This window comes from Nicotiana tomentosiformis, chromosome 12, assembly GCF_000390325.3.
Source record: "Nicotiana tomentosiformis chromosome 12, ASM39032v3, whole genome shotgun sequence".
In the NCBI taxonomy this organism is placed as follows: domain Eukaryota; kingdom Viridiplantae; phylum Streptophyta; class Magnoliopsida; order Solanales; family Solanaceae; genus Nicotiana; species Nicotiana tomentosiformis.
The window spans coordinates 45966165-45987695 of NC_090823.1; the positions used below are offsets into that span (position 1 = coordinate 45966165).

At 38.6% G+C, this 21531-nt stretch overlaps 1 protein-coding gene across 1 annotated transcript in view; it reads right to left on the reverse strand.

Moving 5' to 3' along the window:
- LOC104095832 (uncharacterized) overlaps positions 1-21531 on the reverse strand; it is a 61133-nt gene that overhangs the window by 3401 nt on the left and 36201 nt on the right. The window contains exons 9-18 of the mRNA XM_070192302.1: positions 20800-20950; positions 20473-20709; positions 15801-15896; positions 15615-15680; positions 15404-15442; positions 15195-15329; positions 14028-14389; positions 13690-13783; positions 11252-11428; positions 10843-10960 (exon numbers count right to left, since the gene is read on the reverse strand). Of these exons, the coding sequence (XP_070048403.1) occupies positions 10862-10960; positions 11252-11428; positions 13690-13783; positions 14028-14389; positions 15195-15329; positions 15404-15442; positions 15615-15680; positions 15801-15896; positions 20473-20709; positions 20800-20950 (1456 nt within the window). The 3' untranslated portion in view covers positions 10843-10861. The remainder of the gene's footprint in view (positions 1-10842; positions 10961-11251; positions 11429-13689; positions 13784-14027; positions 14390-15194; positions 15330-15403; positions 15443-15614; positions 15681-15800; positions 15897-20472; positions 20710-20799; positions 20951-21531) is intronic.

The window sequence follows — 21531 nt, forward strand, 5'->3', positions numbered from 1 at the left end:
AAAATTAAAATTAAGGAGAGAAGATAAAAATCTAAAATTAAAAAAATTATTTTCTTTGCTTTTCCTTTCCACGCTCTCAAAAGAGGGTGTGCTTTCACATACTATGTCATGTCAGCATTTGTGTTCAATAGGTACATTTTTGTTAGAGTTTAAGTATTCAATAGGTAATGACCTTAGTTGAAGTGCTAAAATGGTAACTGAAGCCAACTTTAAGGGGTCGTATATATATTTGGCCTAACTTATATAACCACGTGCCGAACAATTTAGGACTGATGCAACTCTCTCAGCATATTTTTTTTATAACCGAGTAATCCCGGAAAACCTGTGGAGCACAGTTCGAAACTTTGTGTATAGTGGACCTGCCCATCTACTCTTCTCCACTTAAATATCGGGCTTTTGGGTGCGGCAAAATTCGAACAAGTGATGTGCGCCTAACTGACACATCGAAAGTTGCACTCTTACCACTAGACCAAAGCCCTGGGGATCCTCACAAATATTATTACTCCCTCTGTTTCAATTTATGTGAACCCATTTGACTAGACACGGAGTTTAAGAAAAAAGAGAAGACTTTTGAACTTGTGGTGTAAAATGAGGCACATATATTTTGTGTGGCTATAAATCATTGCATAAAGGTAAATTATTTCCAAATAAGGAAATGGGTCATTTTGTTTTGCACGGACTAAAAAGGAAATAGGTTCACATAAATTGAAACGAAGGGAGTATTTGATGAATTATATGCCTTCCTCCCCTATCCAGGATCAGATTTCCCTACTTGTTGTATTTCCCCATTCACCTCTATGTTGACTCGCTCCTCGTATCTCTGGTAGCACTTGTTTCGTTATAACCTAACACCTAAAGGAGATAAACTAGACCCTCATGCAATCAAGCGTTTGTTCTAATTATTCTTGAGCTTAGAAGGGATATTGTTACCAATCACCTAATCTTTGTTTACACCTTTAGTTAGCCAATAACACCTTTTCAAAATTCAATCTTATCTTACAACTTCTTCTTGACACCTCTGTTGTTTACTTATAGCACCAGGAAAGCTCTTGATAGTACCTCTCCTTCATCTCCTCCCACAGTGTCACCGCTTTTGACCAAGTCTGTTTTATTCCCACATCCACCTCTATATTTTCTTCCTCCTTGTGGGTATTGGTAAAACTTGTTCTGTTATGACCTGACTGCTGGGCAAGACAAACTAGACCCTCGTGCTCTCAAGTGTGTATTTTTTTATTACACTCAAGTTTAAAAGGAATATTGTTGTCACTCACTTGATCTCTGTCGATACCTTAAGGAAGCTGATGTCACCTTTTCCTAACTCGATCTTATCTTGCACCTTTTCCTGACCATCTTGAAAGCTCTGTTGTTTTACCCGTACCACCAATGGAGTTCTTATTAGTACCTCTCTACATATCCTCCCACTGCGTGACTGCTTTTGAATTATTGTTGCCACCAGTATGCCACTCCAGAGTCATAAGATTCACCTAGTTCAACAGATCCCTTGCATGTTCCAAACTTGCCTCTCAAAACAGTCTTCAAGTGGCTATTTGCAGACGTATCTGTTCTGCTCATAATCCTCATTACATATATACATGTTTGAGTTATCATAATTTGTCATCAAAATATTTTGCTTTTGCGCCGACCTTGTCTTATTCGTGTTCCTGAATCTATAGGACTAGCTCTTTCAGATCCAAAATAACAAGTTATGATTAAGGAAATGTCTGTTCTATACTCTATTGCTACTTGGGCATTTGTTCCTCGGAATCTACGGAAAATATGTTCTTGGTTGTCGATGAGTCTATATAGTCGAAGTTGGTCCAGGTGGTCAAATTGATTTTCTCAAGGCATGCTGGTTGCAAAGGCCACTCAAATGTTCGGATAATTATGCTGATACATTCTATCCCATGGTAAAAGTTGCTCCCTTACGACGCTTTTTGTCATGGTTGTTTTTCATCATTGGCTTCTTTACTAGTTAGATAACAAGCCTTCATTTATTCACAAGAATCTTGAGGATAAAACACATATGGAGCAACCACCATGGTTTTTTGCTCAGGAAGTCTAGTCTTGTATGTTGCTTAAGTTGATTTGTATATGGTTTAAAGTAGTCTTCTCAATCATGATTGGCATGACACAAAGTTGATCGAGGGCTCGTTTGGACAAATGTTTGGTTAAAGTTAAAAAAGGAGCATTTAAAATTAAAATTAAGAAAATAGTATTTGAAAGTTGAAATAATGTTGGATATGAATTTCACTGGGGAAAAAATTGAAGTTTTATGAGTGAAACCTTAATTTTACTTGATTACTCAAACAAGTTTTTCAACTTCAGGTTCTCTTTTTCAAGTTGTGGTTGAAATAATTCCCCAAACTCCACTTGTAGGATTATACCGGGTATGTTGTTATAGGTTGAAATAATGGATAAAACTGTAAACCAAACATTAATTTACAGATAATATTTCCATTATTAACAAATAATAGATATGTCCAAATGCCTACTCGGTGTTCTATTGGTACTCTGCTTTTATTTATGTATTTACTTGGTAGCTCATGTTGATGACATAGTTATCAAGGCTAGTAACAATAGGGGATGCAAAGTTGAAATATCTCCTTAAAACCAAGTGGTAAGGCCATGATCCGCAGGGGGTTTTCTGGGGCTTTGAAGCAGGGCCACTTATATTGCAAAACTTTCAGAGACTGCGCCCGCTCCTTTAAAGGGCGGCGGCTTGAAAGCTTACCTTATTAATAGAGAAAGGCCATCATATTAGCAAATAAACGTATTCCTGAGCATAATGCTCGAAAACAATAACGGATTAGCTCAAGGTAACGCTTCCATACCAAGGACCTAGGTAGACTGTGCTATGTTCTAGGCATGGAGGTTGCCTAGTCTAATTCAGCTACGTCAGTACGCTCTTGACATTCCAGAAGAGACAAGAATGACCGCTTGTGGACTCGCTAACACTCCTATAACTCTAAATGTTAAAAGTAATGATCAACGGGATTCTCTTAGTAATCCTGGTGATAAAAGAGGTCTGTTGAAAAGTTCTGACCCATCTCACAGTTATTTGACATGATTGTCTTTCCTGTGAGAATGCACGGGAGAAAAATCTTATTAATTAATTAAAGTGTTGTACAATGCCTATTTATATACATTGATTACATAATATTAGGTATCTACTTCCCGATGTGGGACACTATACATGACTAACTACTTAACAATCTCCCTCAAGCCGGTGCATATAAATCATATGAACCGAGCTTGTTACAGATGTAACTAATACGAGAACCAGTAAGAGACTTAGTGAAAATATTTGCTAGTTGATCATTCGACTTTACAAACTTGGTAACAATATCTCCTGAGAGTATCTTTTCTCTGACAAAGTGACAGTCGATCTCAATGTGTTTAGTCCTCTCATGGAACACCGGATTTGACGCAATATAAAGAGCAGCTTGATTATCACACACCAGTTTCATCTTGCTGATTTCTCCGAACTTCAACTCCTTGAGCAACTGCTTGAACCAAACTAGCTCACACGTTGCCATAGTCATGGCCCGATATTCGGCTTTGGCGCTAGATCGAGCAACTATATTCTGTTTCTTACTCTTCCAAGAGACCAAATTGCCTCCTACTAGAACACAATATCCAGACGTAGAACGTCTATCAGAAGGTGATCCTGCCCAATCAGCATCTGTGTACCCAACAATCTGCTTGTGGCCTCGATCATCGAATAGTAACCCTTTGCCTGGAGCAGACGTTATATACCGAAGAATGCGGACAACTGCATCCCAACAGGGAGAATCCATAAACTGACTTACAACACTCACCGGAAAAGAAATGTCAGGTCTAGTCACTGTGAGGTAATTCAATTTGCCAACCAACCTCATATATCTCGTAGGATCTCTAAGAGGCTCCCCTGTCTAGGCAGAAGCTTAGCATTCGGATCCATAGGAGTGTCAACAGGTCTGCAGCCCATCATTCCAGTCTCCTCAAGAATGTCTAAGGCATACTTCCGCTGGGAAATAACAATACCTGAGCTAGACTGAGCGACCTCAATACCTAGAAAATACTTCAGTCTGGAAGTGCTGAAAGAGATGCTACTTCAGATTAGTAATACCATCCTGATCATTGCCAGTAATAACAATATCATCAACATAAACCACCAGATAAATACACAGATTAGGAGCAGAATGCCGATAAAACACAGAGAAATCAGCTTCACTACGAGTCATGCCGAACTCACTAGAACGTCTATCAAAAGGTGATCCTGCCCAATCAGCATCTGTGTACCCAACAATATGCTCGTGGCCTCGATCCTCGAATAGTAATCCTTTGCCTGGAGCTGACTTTATATACCGAAGAATGCGAACAACTGCATCCCAATGACTATCACAGGGAGAATCCATAAACTGACTTACAATACTCACCGGAAAAGAAATGTCAGGTCTAGTCACTGTGAGCTAATTTGAGGTAATTCAATTTGCCAACCAACCTCCTATATCTCGTAGGATCTCTAAGAGGCTCCCCCTGTCCAGGCAGAAGCTTAGCATTCGGATACATAGGAGAGTCAATAGGTCTGCAACCCATCATTCCAGTCTCCTCGAGAATGTCTAAGGCATACTTCCGCTGTGAAATAACAATACCTGAGCTAGATTAAGCGACCTCAATACCTAGAAAATACTTCAATCACTTCAATCTGCCCAGATCTTTAGTCTGGAAGTGCTGAAAGAGATGCTGCTCCAGATTAGTAATACCATCCTGATCATTGCCAGTAATAACAATATCATCAACATAAACCACTAGATAAATACACAGATTAGGAGCAGAATGCCGATAAAACACAGAGAGATCAGCTTCACTACGAGTCATGCCGAACTCCTGAATAACTGTGCTAAACTTACCAAACCAAGCTTGAGGGGACTGTTTCAAACCATATAGTGACCTGCGCAAACGGCATACAAGACCACTAGACTCCCCCTGAGCAACAAAACCAGGTGGTTGCTCCATATAAACTTCTTCCTCAAGATCATCGTGGAGAAAAGCATTCTTAATGTCTAGCTGATAAAGAGGCCAATGACGTAGAGCAACCATGGACAAAAAGAGACGAACAGATGCTACTTTAGCCACGGGAGAGAAAGTGTCACTATAATCAAGCCCAAAAATCTGAGTGTAACCTTTTGCAACAAGACAAGCCTTAAGCCGATCAACCTGGCCATCCGGGCCAACTTTGACTGCATAAACCCAATGACAACCAACAGTAGACTTACCTGAAGGAAGAGGAACAAGCTCCAAAGTGCCACTCGCATTTAAAGCAGACATCTCGTCAGTCATAGCCTGTCGCCATCCTGGATGAGATAGTGCCTCGCCTGTAGACTTAGGGATAGAAACAGTGGGCAAAGAAGATATAAAAGCATAATGAGGTGACGACAGACGATGATAACTTAAACCGACATAGTGGGGATTAGGATTAAGTGTAGATCGTACACCTTTGTGGAGTGCAATTAGTTGACTAAGAGGAGACAAGTCCGCAGTAGGTGCAGAATCTGATGCGGGGCGTGAATCACCTGGGCCTGATGCTGGATGTGGACGACGATGATAAGTCAAGAGTGGTGGAGCTGCAGAAGGTTGAACTGGATTATGTGGAGGAACTGGAGCTATAGGTGGTGGAGCTACAACTGGAGCTGTAGGCGGTGGAACTGGAGCTATAGGTGGTGGAGCTGGAGTGACTGAATCTCCAAAAGATGAAACTGGTAGTACCTCAAAAATATCTAAGTGATGACCTGAACCTGTGAAGTATGATTGGGTTTCAAAGAAGGTAACATCAACGTACATAAGGTACCGCTGAAGGTTAGGAAAGTGGCATCGATACCCCTTTTGTGTTCTCGAGAAACCCAAAAATACGCACTTAAGAGCACGAGGAGCTAACTTATCTGTTCCTGGAGTAAGGTTATGGACAAAACAAGCGCTTCCAAAGATACGGGGTGGAAGAGAGAACAAAGGTAAGTGGGGAAACATGACAGAGAATGGAACTTGGTTCTGGATAACTGAAGATGGCATACGATTAATAAGATAGCAAGATGTAAGAACTGCATCCCCCAAAAACGCAACGGAGCATGAGATTGTATGAGTAGGGTACGAGCAGTTTCAATAAGATGTCTATTCTTTCTTTCAGCTACCCCATTTTGTTGAGATGTGTACGGACAAGATGTTTGATGAATAATCCCATGAGATTTCATAAACTGCTGAAATGGGGAAGACAAATACTCTCGGGCATTATCACTACGAAATGTGCGAATAGAAACCCCAAATTAATTTTGAATTTCAGCGTGGAAGGTCTGGAAAATAGAAAACAGCTCAGATCGATTTTTTATCAAAAATGTCCAAGTGTACCTGGAATAATCATCAATGAAACTGACAAAGTAGCGGAATCCCAAGGTGGAACTGACCCGACTAGGACCCCAAACATCTGAATGAACTAAAGTAAAAGGTTACTAATGGAAGCGAGTATGATTACCAAGTTGACATGACTCACACTCTAGAGCTGACAAGTGAGATAAACCAGATACCATTTTTTGAAGTTTTGACAAACTGGGATGTCCCAACCGTTTATGTAATAAATCTGGTGAATCGCTAACAGGACAAGTTGTAGAAGGAAGATAAGATATGAGTCCATGTGATTTAGCAAGGATAAGGTAATAAAGTCCGTTTGATTCACGCCTGGTACCAATGATCCGCCCCGTACTGCGTGCCTGTATAAAAACTTGGTCATCAAGAAATAAAACAACGCATTTAAGTGATTTGGCTAAGCGACTAACAGCTATGAGATTAAAAGGACTATTGGGAACATAAAGGATTGAATCTAAAGGTAAGAAAGGAAGTGGGCTTGCTTGATCTATTGCAGTTGCCATGGTTTGAGACCCATTGGCCATTGTGACTTTTGGAAGAGATTGAGAATACGAAATAGTAGTGAAAAAAGATTTGTTACCAGAAATATGATCTGATGCACCTGAATCGATGATCCAAGACTCAGAGGATGAAGAACGGGAGAAACAAGTCACGCTATTACCTGTTTGAACAACAGAAGCTATCTCAGAAGATGTCTGCTTACATGCTTTGTACTGAAGGAACTCAATATAATCTGCTAAAGAAACCATCCGACTATTCAAAGCATCGGTTCCCATGTCGCTACAATTTGTAGTAGTAGGGTTAACTTGAAATAGTGGAAAGAAGTAACTCCTGTGAGAAAACTGAAGAAATAGCTTGAAAAACACTGTTTACAGCAGGAAAATAGAACATTGTTCTGCGCCGGAAACACTGTTCATGCTGGAAACACTGTAGCTCGCCGGAAAATTTCAAAGTTGTCGGAATTTGTCGTAACCAGGATTGATAGACTCGGAATTCCCTTGCGAGCAAGCTGTCCTGAAGAAATGTTTTCAAAAAATGGTCGGAAAGGTCATTGTTCACGCCAGAAAATATAAAATGGTCGGAATTTGATTTGAATTAGATGGGTAGGCTCGGAATTTTGAGGAGAGCAGACTGTCCTGAAGAAGTTTCGCGAAAAAATGGCCGAAAAGTGGCCAGAACCCTCGCCGGAAAAGTTGTTGCCGGCGCGTGGAGGAGCGTGGCGGCTTTTCTGCCGGATAAATTTTCAGGGGTTGGTCGTCGGAGGGTAATCTACCTCGTGGTGGTGTTGGTTTTAGCACAACACCGACAGAAAGTGACTTTCACTTAGACAAGCCTTAGGTCACCGGAAAAAATTGCACGATGACTAAGTTCTTTCTTCCCCGTTAACGCTGGAATGACGCACAACGATCTTTTCTCACTAATGCTCTGATACCATGTGAGAAGGCACGGGAGAAAATATGTTATTTATATTGGATGATAAATACAATACAAGAGGTCCATATTTATAGCTATACACTACAAGGAGATATTACTCCTTTTCCAATGTGGGACAAGACTATACTATACATATCTGTAAACTAACATAAGTGATTACTTTGACCTGTGAAGTATGATTGGGTTTCAAAGAAGGTAACATCAGCGGACATAAGGTACCGCTGGTGGTCAGGAGAATAGCATCGATACCCCTTTTGCGTTGTCGAGTAACCCAGAAATACGCACTTAAGAGCACGAGAAGCTAACTTATCTTTTCCTGGAGTAAGGTTATGAACAAAACACGTGCTTTCAAAGACAAAGGGTGGAAGAGAGAAAAAAGGTAAGTGGAGAAACAGGACAGAGAATGGAACTTGATTCTGGATAGCTGAAGATGGTATACGATTAATAAGATAGCAAGATGTAAGAACTGCATCCCCCCAAAAACGCAACGGAACATGATATTGTATGAGCAGGGTACGAGCAATTTCAATAAGATGTCTATTCTTTCCTTCAGCTACCCTATTTTGTTGAGATGTGTACGGACAAGATGTTTGATGAATAATCCCATGAGAGTTCATAAACTGCTGAAATGGGAAAGACATACTCTAGGGCATTATCACTACGAAATGTGCGGATAGAAACCCCAAATTGATTTTGAATTTCAGTGTGGAAGGTCTGGAAAATAGAAAACAACTCGGATCGGTTTTTCATCAAAAATATCCAAGTGCACCTGGAATAATCATCAATGAAACTGACAAAGTAGCGGAATCTCAAGGTAGAACTGACCCGACTAGGACCCCAAAAATCTGAATGGACTAATGTAAAAGGTGACTCTGCTCGATTATCAAGACGCCAAGGGAAATGGGAGCGGGTATGCTTACCGAGCTGACATGACTCACACTCTAGAGTAGATAAGTGAGATAAACCAGGTACCATTTTCTGAAGTTTTGACAAACTAGGATATCCCAACCGTTTATGTAATAAATCTGGTGAATCAGTAACAGGACAAGTTGTTGAAGGAAGACAAGATGTGAGTCCATGTGATTTTGCAAGGATAAGGTAATAAAGTCTATATGATTCACGCCCGGTATCAATGATCCACCCTGTACTGCGTTCCTGTATAAAAACAAGGTCATCAAGAAATAAAACAGAGCATTTAAGTGATTTGGCTAAGCAACTAACGGCTATGAGATTAAAAGGACTACCGAGAACATAAAGTACTGAATCTAAAGGTAAGGAAGGAAGTGGACTTGCTTGACTTATTCCAATTGCCATGGTTTGAGACCCGTTGGCCATTGTGACTGTTGGGAGAGATTGAGAACATGAAATAGTAGTGAAAAGAGATTTGTTACCAGAAATATGAGCAGATGCACCTCAATCAATGACCCAAGACTCAAAGGTTTAAGATTGGGAGACACAAGTCACGCTACTATCTGTTTGAACAACGGAAGCTATCCTTGAAGATGTTTGTTTACATGCTTTGTACTAAAGGAACTCCATATAATCCGGTAAATAAACCATCTAGATTGGATTCAATGCATTGGATCCAACGGATTGTGAGTTAAAGGCTTCTGATACGAATGCCATTATAATATTGCGCCGGAAAAAGCAGAAATTTTCTGGGAATTACTGTTCTCGCCGGAAAACTCACTGTTAACGCCAGAAAAATATAAAAGTGGTCGGAATTTGATTTTAATTGGATGGGTAGGCTCGGATTTGCGAGGAGAAGAGACTGTTCTGAAGAAATTTTCCCAAAATCTGACCGGAAACAGTCTCACACGATGGCGCGTGAACGTCGGAGCTTCGCTGAAAAACTTCTTCCGGCGGCGTGTGAGGGCGCATGGGTCCTTTTCTACCGAAGATTTTTTTGAAGGTTGGTCGCCGAGCTCTGATCTACTTCCTGGTGGTGTTGGTTTTTGCACAACACTAACGGATGGTATGGTTCTTGCGGACAGACATGGTTTTTGCTGGAAAAAGGGCTTCCGGTTGACTGTTTTCTCTTCCCGGAGTCGCTGGAAATTGGAATTTATGCACGGCAATAAATTTCTCACGGCTGCTCTGATACCATGTGAGAATGCACAGGAGAAAAACCTTATTAATTAATTAAAGTGTTGTACAATGCCTATTTATATACAGTGATTACATAATAATAGGTATCTACTTCCCGATGTGGGACACTATACATGACTAACTACTTAACATAGTAGTCATTGGACATATCGGTTCAAATCCTTCAATATTCAAAATCTGCTTTAAGAAAAGGTTGTTTTACGAGGACCGAGAACACGAAGAAGATACTTGGACATACTAATGCAGATTGGGTTAGTTGGAGGTAATCGGTATCTAGGAAAAACAAGAAATGGCATGTGGTTATAAGCTCAAGTGCAAAAGCTGAATATCCAGCCACGACAATAGAAACTTGCCAACTCATAAGGATCAGGCAACCACTCAAATAATTAATGATGGGAGAGATTAATCAAACGCATTTAAAACTTGTATTGATAATCAAGTTGCACTCCATATTGCATCAAATATATTGTTGTATCAGAGAAACAAGCATATAAAAATTGATTGTAACTTTGATAGAGGAAGTATATTTTTAGCAAACATTGTCACAAAGTGCGTAAATTCAAATGATTTGCTAGCAAATAGATTTAGCAAATCACTCACAGGCTCCAGAATTAGTTGCATATACAACAACCTTACCAGCTTGAGGTGAAGTATTAGAAAGTTGACTATGGTTAATTACAAAAAGTTATACTTGATGTAATATAGTACTAATGTTTCACATTGAGTAGTTATAGTCACGTACATGTAAAGTGTGCATGTAAAAGGATATGGGTGTAAGACATTAATCGTTATCACTCTCCCAATATTCCCTCCAGTGTCTCTTATTTTCTCACAAGACAAGGACTAGCTCAAAAGGGACGAAATAACAAATAACAAATAACAGAGACAAATAACAAAGCATACCTTACAGCTTCCCATCCTGTCACTTGCTCTGCAACACACGGTAATTAAGTACAAGATCTTCCGGTTTCTTCCATGTATAGGCCCGGACAGTTGCTAAGCTCATATCAGGAGATAAAACCTGGTAAAGGACAACAAAATTCATATAACCAGAATGCAGTGTGAGCAGAACCTGGAACCCAATTGGACAATTATGGTTGAAGGCAACATATACAAAGATTGATGCAACAAAGTCAAATGTTTCTTCTTGTGGGAATAGGTATTGATGTGACAGAATCACATTGCTAAAATTTAAGTTTAAGAACCTCTCATTTTGAAGTATAAAGATGAAGTGGAAACTACAAACAGTACTTGATATTTACACCTTAATATGTGAAGCATCTAGAAACCAGTAACGGAAACCAGAACTTGCCTGGTTATTGCACAGAATCTCTATAGATGGCTTAAGCTTTTGCCAAGGTTTCGGCCCAGTCCGGAATGAGCCATCTCCTCCAGTAACTCCATGCATTCCAGAAGTAAAACTCCCATCCGAGTTAATACTATCCAAAGGCTTGTCAAGAACCATCTTTTCTATGACATAATTGATAACCTGTAGAAGAAAATCAGTAGACTTTGAGATATTCAATGTGTATTCTCTGTAGGTATAGATTAATTACCATGAATCAATTGTATATAGACATAATTATTTCTGGATGATTATAGGATCAAAGAGAAGCTGAACCAATGAATCATACCTTATTTCATGAATGATCAATTGGTACTATGTAAGGATAAATTGCACTTCTCACACTCACTGACTGTGCAAGCATTTTGTGTGTTGGAGGTATTATGTCAAAAAATGGGTGGTCATATTCCATCACTTTTCAATTTTGAATTGGTAATGCACCTAACTTGAAAATTATCAACTCTTTTATTTATTACCATAAAGGCACACCGTGAGTTTACACTAAGGATTTTCCATGAGCTCGTACTTACCCAACTCATGGATGAGCTACAGAATAGTGAATAGAATGAGATTTCATGGTGCATCGTACTTGCAGATGACTTTTAAGTAATTGATGAAACTAATGAGGGACTCAACCTAAAGTTGAAATATGGAGAAAATTCTAGAGTATAAATGTTTTAGAATGAATAGAAGTCAAATGAAATATATACACTGCATTTAGCACTCATAAGTAGAATGAAGGTTAAGTAAGATTAGATGGAACCATGGAGTCTAAATGTAAACTCAGATATAATAGGCTCAATTTGGCAGGAGAATAACATGATAGAGGAAGATGTAAAACAGAGCCTTAAAATAAGATGGCTAAAATAGATAAGTATAGTGCAATAGGAAGATACCTAAAAAAGTGAAAGACAAGTTCTATATAACAGTAGTGGAATCAGCAACGTCATATGTAAATGGTGGACCTCAAAGATGCAACAGATCCACAAGAAAAATCACACAAATGAAGTCAAGAACAATTTTGGGTCATATAAGATTAGAAATGATCGTATTTGATAATTGGTATCTCATCGAGGAAAAATGAGAGGTAGTCTAAGATGGCTTAATCATGTCCTACATAGACCACCATTTGCACAACTCTGTTGGTGAGAGATTACAATAATTGAAGGTGATAAATAGGATGAGGTACACCTATAATCAGTTGGAGACAAGTTGTCGCAAAAGATCTTATATCTATTGGAAGAAATGCGAACTTAGCACACAACAGAAGCAAAGAATTCATATAGACAATACCAACTAACAGGAATTAAAACTTAGTTGCTTTTTCACTTATACTGGTTTTTCCCAAGAGTCTTTTAAATTTGCTTAAAGACTTGCATGTTCATCTAGGTATAAGTGTATGATATCGGGTACCTCTAGTTTTAGAGGACTCCTAATATCTTAAAAGACAAATTATCAAGTACTGGAATGAAAAGGGTCTCAATAGAGCATAATAGATACAAAGGATTCATATAGCATACTCCGATTAGCTTGGAATTGAGACATAATTGATATATAATCTGAATACATATGAACTAGATGAATAATTATATCGATTTTTAGAGCGCTCCACAGATGTAATCTTGTAAAGCTTCATAGCAGTTTGGTGCCTTTTGATGTAACTATGAATAAAATATCCTACTCCATAAAAAAGGGTCAAGGAAGGGGTAAACTGACAAAGTAATATATATTTTATAATCATCTATGATCTAGCTATCCTTTTGAAGTCATGGATGCTTTATGCATAGGGCAGAGCAATGAAAATTTACACGAGTCCAGATATTATAGCAAACGTAAATATCCAAGTAGAAAAACTGTTACCATTCTCAAAAAAGTATCCATGTAGAAATCAAAAATCACCCTCACTTATCCATTTGATGACACCCCTCTCCCAGATCGGAGATATCAACCATGTTGCAGAAGTATCTGATATTACTTGACGACTGCCTAATATTAACCAGATTTGAGCTGTAACAACTTAAGGTACCACAAGAACACTCCTTCACATAGACTAAAGAGAATACTGGAGTTTTACTTGACATAAAACTAGAGCAATATGCTGTCTACATCACAAAAGGGTAACCATGGTACAGGTCTTGTACCAAATAAAAAAATCAATTTGGATAACGCAGAGCTGCAGAGCATATTTTATACTGATTTCCTTAAGATATACTTCTGTATATTCGAGTTGCTTTTGAAAATTATAGGTGGTGTTTCAGTAGAAGGTGTCCAGGAAAAGGGAAAGTGTAAATCTCCCAGTAATATGGATAATACGATGAAGTGTAATTAGTAGCCAACAAGGAACACCTTTATCATCACAACAATATATTGATTCTGCATTGAGATTTGAACTCAAAGAAGCTTACTTTGTGAATTCTTAATATGCTAGGTGCACTCAGCTTGCCTTGGGTAAGGATCTGGAATGTAGAACCTTCACATGGATGCAAATAAAAGCTACGTCTGCAAACCATTTTATAGAAAAGGGGTTACAACGAAAGTATTTTATCACAGCCAGAAAGATAAATACCTTTGCTTTAAACATACATGGTGCAAGCAACTGGAAGAAATAATGGAAATTAGAAGCACATTGCTCCTTCAAAAATTGAGACTTAAGGGCCTCCTGAAAGACTTTTAGTTAACACATACTCTATAATTTAAATGCAATTCAAGGATTGTCAAGAAATAAATAATTTTGGAGATTTACTTGGTATTTTCTCTGGGAGGCAGCTGATTGTTCATCACACAGTCTATAACCCACCAAGGCATGTCCTTCTCGTCTTCAGTTCCATCTAAGTCTGTGATCTTTTTCCTCCAAGGACCACTTTGAGAGCCCTCAGTCACGATAGATGAAGGAGATACTGCTGAAAATTCAAAGGGGGGAAATACAGCAGAATCGTTATCAGCACCACTGTCTACTTCCACTCTAGATGCAGCCAAAATCCTTACAGATACATCTTTTCCAGATGGGACTTCTCCATTGCTTGACGGTTGAGATCCAAATTTCTGCCTTCTTTTGATTAACCCATGCACCAACAGCCCTTTAAGTGTTTCTCGTGCCAAATTAACCTATTTTTAGAATAGGCCAGGACCAAAAACTGTTCATCTTTTGCGTAAGTGAATCAAACTTCATTAATATAACTGACTGATAAATCACAACATTGGTTCAAACATTTATCCGTTCCACATGTAATACAACATGCAAAAGCGCAGGCATTTGGTAGTACTCGAAAAGTCAAAACTACTTAGAAATCCACAAGGCAAAGAAGCAAATAAGGAAAATATCAACAACCTGAAATCAAAAGTATAAACTTCAGCATGAAACAGAATAACAGCAAAATTTCAGGTCATTCTGAGATAACTGCAGCCCATAAGTACTATGGCATAGCTTTTACCTATCAAAATGTTTCAAGTGATTTAGACTTGACAACCAAATGACATAACAAACCTAAAGACAAAAACGTATTAGCCAATTTTTGTTTTTTGATAAATCAAAGTCATTTCATTGATGTCACACGTAGATTGTATCAACAAATACTTAGAAAGCGTATGAGTGGCTCCCTCCCCAATTTTTAACAAACTGTCCCATTCATCTATACAGATATGTTACCCAACTAATTATCTCTGATTATTTTAATAACTCAATTTGATGCAGACTAATTGCTCAAAAGGAGGGAAATGTTGTATCTATCTCCATTGGACTTTCATCTTTCACATTTCCTCTTAACAAACAAACTTACAGGGAGAAAAAAATAAGAAGCTAGAGTAGCCTAGATCATGTAATAGAACGGAGCAAGGTGAATAAATGAAAGCGGAAACAGGAACTGGAACCTCTATGATAAACTGAAAACAAAAGCTTCATATCAGGAAATACCTTGTCATCTTCAGGTTTCCCGGGGATGTTAAGGTCAGCAGAGTACATCTCAGCAGAAAAGCATTGTGGAGTATCCAAATGTACAGCCAGGCTTCCCAGCCTAGTGTCCATGGTGAACCATGCAGGGATGCTTACCTGAAGAAGCAAAATGTATCAGAAAGATTCATAGAAAAGTAGTAGCATTGCAACAATGACAATGTAGTTCCTACCATCTCAAATAATTCTTCCTTTTTCTTGTCAAATGAAACCTACACCAAAAATAATCGGAAAAGAAAAACATGGCAACAACACTGCATTGTAAAGTAGGCCATAATGAATTAAAAGCAGAAGGGGACAATCGTCATCATTTTGAGAAAATAAGAAAGTGTCCTCCAAACATGCCATTGTTGCTTAATAGATCTCAAATCATTTCATTCTAACCTCTCTGTAGTTTTGAATTACAGCCCCTCTTGTGATCTCCCACAACTTAACTGTACCAGCAGTATCCTTTCAAAGGCATAATCCAGCATCAGGTTACAAATCATACTCTTCTAAATATAAAATTTAACCTCATTAAGAATAGTAAGTCATTAGCAACCCAAATATAAATGCAAAAGATCATTTTACCTTGGTCAGGACATGCCTTCTGTTATTTAAAATCTCATACTGCACTATTCCTGGGGTTCCAGAAATGCTAAATGAAGGTTCTTCATAGACAGGTACCTGCACAATTGTCCAACTCTTAAATTTTCTTATGATTAATGTATTATATTTGAAAAGGAAGAAGGGATTATAAGGATGGAGGAGAACACGTTCTAAAAAGAATAGTCAACTTAGGTTATAATCTGACTACAACTTCTGATCTGCATAAGCAAGGAGCAATTACATGTATGACGCACCATTTATCTATCGATAATAATAATCTAATACAAAGAAATAACACTGGACGCAAAAATGGAAAATGGCCACAAAACTACCCAAATTTTGAATAGAGTAAAAAGGATAAATATATTAATTCATTGACTCATTGTATATTCTTTCCTAGTAGCTCTTCCACCTACACCAATGTACAAGATTAGAGTCCTTCTCAAAAAAAAAATGTACAAGATTAGAGCAAGTCTACTTTACTAGTGTGAGAATTAATAGCTCGGAAAATTATATTATTGATGTGTATTAACTATAATACAAGTACCCCTATTTATAACAATACACAATACCTACACTATTCTTATTCCATGTAGGACTATGCTTATTTACATAACATCTAACTAACTAACATTCCCCCTCAAGCCGGTGCATACAAATCATATGTACCGAGCTTGTTACATATATAACTAATGTGAGGACCAGTGAGGGACTTGGTGAAAATATCTGAAAGTTGATAATTCGACTTCACAAACTTTGTAGCAATATCTCCTGAGAGTATCTTTTCTCTGACGAAGTGACAGTCAATCTCAATGTGTTTAGTTCTCTCATGGAACACCGGATTTGGAGCAATATGAAGGGCAGCTTAATTATCGCACATAAGTTCCATCTGGCTGATTTCACCAGATTTCAATTCCTTGAGCAATTGTTTGATACAAACTAGCTCACATGTTGCATAGCCATTGCTCGATATTCTGCTTGTGCACTAGACCCAGCAACTACATTATGTTTCTTGCTCTTCCAAGACACCAAATTGCCTTCTACCAAAACACAATATACAGACGTAGAACGTCTATCAGAAGGTGATCCTACCCAATCAGCATCTGAGTATCCAACGATCTGCTCATGGTCTCGATCCTCAAATAATAACCCTTTTCCTGGAGCCGATTTTATATATCGAAGAATGCGAACAACTGCATCTCAATGACTATCACAAGGAGAATCCATAAACTAACTTACAACACTCACAGGAAAGGAAATATCGGGTCTAGTCACTGTGAGACAATTTAATTTACCAACCAGCCGCCTATATCTTGCAGGATCGCTAAACGGCTCCCCTGTCCTGGCAGACGTTTAGAATTCGGATTCATCGGAGTATCAACAGGTCTACAGCCTGTCATTCCTGTCTCCTCAAGGATGTCTAAGGCATACTTCCGTTGTGAGATCACAATACCTGAGCTAGACTGACGAACTCAATACCTAGAAAATACTTTAATCTGCCAAGATCTTTAGTCTGAAAATGTTGAAAGAGATGCTTCAATTTAGCAATACCATCCTGATCATTGTCGGCAATAACAATATTGTCAACATAGACCACCAGATAAATACAAAGACTTGAAGCAAAATGCCGATAAAACACAGAGTGATCAGCTTCACTACGAGTCATGTCAAGCTCCTGGATAACTGTGCTAAACTTACCAAACCAGGCTCGAGGAGACTGCTTTAGAAACACCAAATTGATTTTTGATTTCACCACAAAAATTCTGAAATATAGAAAACAACTCAGAACGATCTTTCATTAAGAAAAGCCAAGCACATCTTGAATAATCATCAATAAAACTAACAAAATAACGAAATCTCAAGGTTGAACTGACTCTACTAGGACCACATATATCAGAATGAACTAAAGAGAAAACAGACTCTGCATGACTCTCAACACTACGCGGAAAGGAGGCTCGGGTATGTTTCCCAAGCTGACACGACTCACAATCTAATGTAGACAAACTAGATAAAGTAGGCACCATCTTCTGAAGCTTGGATAAACTCGGATGTCTTAAACGTCTGTGAATTAGGTCTGGAGGATCTATAACTAGACATGTTTTGAATGGATTGAGTGAGTTAAAGGTAGTAGAGGCCTTCTTAACTCACGCCCTGTGCCAATCGTTTGTCCCGTATTCCGGTCCTACATAATAAAAGAATCATCAATAAAATATATACCACAATGGAGGGCACGAGTCAAACGACTAGCAGATGCAAGACTAAAAGGAAAGCCAGAGACATAAAGAACGGAATCTAGATAGGGGATTAGCTTGTCCAACTCCTTTTGCCTTAGTTTGAAGCCCATTGGCTAAAGTAACAGTGGGAAGAGACTGTGAATATACAATATTCGACAAAAGTGATTTATTACCAGAGATACAATCAAAAGCGCCTGAGTCCATGACCTATGGTCCAAGAGTACAAGAATGGGAAACACCAGCAAAAGAATTACTAGCAACAGAAGTATTAGTTTGAGCAACCGAGGCTACTTGTGGAGATGTCTGCTTACTTGCTCGATACTGAAGGAACTCATTATATTCCCCTTCAGATAAAGATATCACTGGGTGACTTGGTGCTACAGCAAGGCGAAGTAATAGAGAGACAGTAGGGAAAGTCGGGCTAGCCAAAATCTGGACACGTACTGAATCAAGGTCATTAGGAAGTCCAGCGAGTGTAAGAACTAGAAACATCTTTTGTCGTTGTTCTTGTTGCTTTTCAATACTAGCAGAAACTAGCATCAACTTCTCAAATTTTTCCATGACTGTCTGTACTTGTCCCAAGTAAGTAGACATATCCAATTCCTGTTTCTTCAAGCTTTTCATTCGCGATACCACTTCATAGAAACGAGATATGTCATTAGTGTATAAAGAACGAGCCTTTTTCCAAATTAAATGACATGGCTGGAATGAACGAAACAAAGGCATCAACTTAAAATCAATAGATCACCACAGGATACTACATAACTGAGCATCGATCTTTTCCCACTGTGCTTTTTCATCTCACTCACTAGCCTTTTTGGTTAAGTGGTCTTGAACACATTGACCCTTGCACCACAACGCGACAGAGGAAGCCCAAGCTAAATAGTTTGAACTTCCCATTAAGGGCTCCGAAGTAATCATGAAGCTTGATTTTCAAGAACCCGTGCTCTTAGAACCAAATACATCAATTCCCAAAGACATTATTGGATTGGAGAGAGGTCTAGAAACAAATAATAAAAATAATCAACTGTATCTTCCTGAAACAGGGAAGGAAGAAATCACTGTATTTGCCAGAAAATCACTATTTTTGCCGGAAAAATCACTGTAGTTGCCGGAAAAAAATTGAAAGTGATAGGAATAAAAAGAAAATATAATGGGTAGGCTCGGAATTGAAGGGCGAACAGACTGTCCAAAAGAACTTTCGTCAAAAACTGACCGGAACAGTGTCCACGGGCCGGCGCGTGTGACTGACGCGTCGCCGGCGTCAGAGCTTTAAGCCGTGCGTGACGACGCGTGGTAGGGTTTCTGCCGGACTGGTTTCTTGGGGTTTGGTCACCGGAGCTTTCCGATTATGTTAGTAGTGTTGGTTTTAGCACAACACTCACCAAGAGAGAGGTGACGCAATCAGATCAGGAAAGAGTCACCGGAAATTGATGCACAACGACTATCCGGCCTTTCCGGAGTTTCTCACCGATGCTCTGATACCATGTGAGAATTAATAACTCGGAAAATTATATTATTGATGTGTATCAAGTATAATACAAGTACCCTTATTTATAACAATACACAATACCTACACTACTCCTATAGTCCTATTCCATGTAGGACTATGCTTATTTATATAACAACCAACTAACAAACAACTAGCTTACCATGGACGCCAAGCATACAACTCGACAAACTTGTAGCACCTCAATACAAATCAGTAATAAAGTCAAAGAACTTCAAAAACACCTATAATAGTTCCTTGCACAGGACTCACACATCAAAATTCTACACCATGCATCAAATTCTAATAAAAAGTGGCTAATAACTAGATATTTCACAAATTTCATCATCTCAGCTCCTCCTCGAACCAGTTACATTATATCCATATTTCTTAGAAGTAAAATAATAAAATTGTTTACTAACACAAAGAAAACTAATAGTGGATTTAACTTAATCGTGCATGTATTGGTACTAGGACTGGGACTGCTATTGTTGGAAATTAGTGCAAAATGAGAAATAACTTGTGAAGACAACCCAACAACTGAATCCCATAGCTTTAGCCCCATCCTTTTCCTTGTTATCTTTTCCTTTTATCATGTACAATCACATCATCTTTTCAGATTTGAGAATCTTCTAGAGATCCTTGACAATCACACATTCTCAGTTTAGATGATGCCTATGGGTAATTTTACTTCAATTTAATCGTAACCAGTCCTCGAGTCTTGGCAACTTCCACAAGAACAAAAAGATCAACAAAAATTTATGTCCTACTCATTTAACAGAAGCCAATTTTCAGAAATTCAATTCGCCATAATAGGCATATAGAAAAACAGAAGATATTTTGAACCCCCACAATTGAAATTGCATATATATTCAGGAATTTAAGCTGTAACCTCAAGAAAACATATAAAGGGATGTTGAAGTTAGCTCACAGGCGTAGATCCCTCTAATGAAACCCTTGCCCTGGAAAAAGACAAGTTTCCAGCCAAGAACGAACCCCCTCTTTCGAAAACCTTCTGGGGATTACGCCCTTCTGCTGGCCACTTATGTACCGAAGAATCAGTTGTGGCCACCCACATGCTATCACCGTGTAATGCTAACTGCAAAATAGGGTGTTCCTTTGTATAAAGCAAGATACTTTCCCTTGTTGCCAAATCTGTTAGGTACAACTGCAAGTTCAAACAAATTTTTTGCAAAAAGAATGATTTTGTAAGCATAGAAGTCTAAGAAGTTGGGAAAAGAAATTGGCAAGAGAAAACATGCTGGATAAGTTTTAGGAGTCCACTTAGAGAGAGATCTCTTCCACCACTATAAACATGACTAAATGTTGGAGTACTAGCAAGTGCCCATACAGAATCAGTATGCACAGCATAGGAATGGACACACCGCTGCTGACCCAGATCCCGCAATCTAACAATTCGACTCAAAGTAAAAGTCAATTCTAACATAAAACAAAATCTGTAGATAACAAATGCAAGATTTGGACAGCCATGTGATACGATATAAAATGGAAGAGGTCGGCGCTATAGGTGGAGCTTGTACAATGGGCTTGCAAGGTTACACAGTGAAGTTAGTGAGAGGGGTCAGCTGATTGGTTAACAAGTTTTGCTTCCTGCATTTAAGTCCATTTAGCTAGTTTACTTTATTATTTAATTACCCCGTTGTATGTTTTACTTATTTCTTTTAAGTCCATAGGTCTTTTGCTCATGTCTTGAGCTATATGTACTGAGCAGTAGCTCATTTTGAAGGCATGAACGAAATCTGTTATTTTACTTTCCTTAGCTTAGTTTATTCTTAGCTTTAGTTTCTTCTTAAATTCTCACAATGCAACAGTGGTATCGGAGCATCGATTTCCTGACCTTTATGGCAATGGAGATTGATCGATTTCTCCCACCATACAGCTATTACAATGACGCACGAGCTACACATCCATGGCTGAATGCTATAGTGAACGCTCCAGCTACTGTACCAGGTTTCGGACCTACAAATCT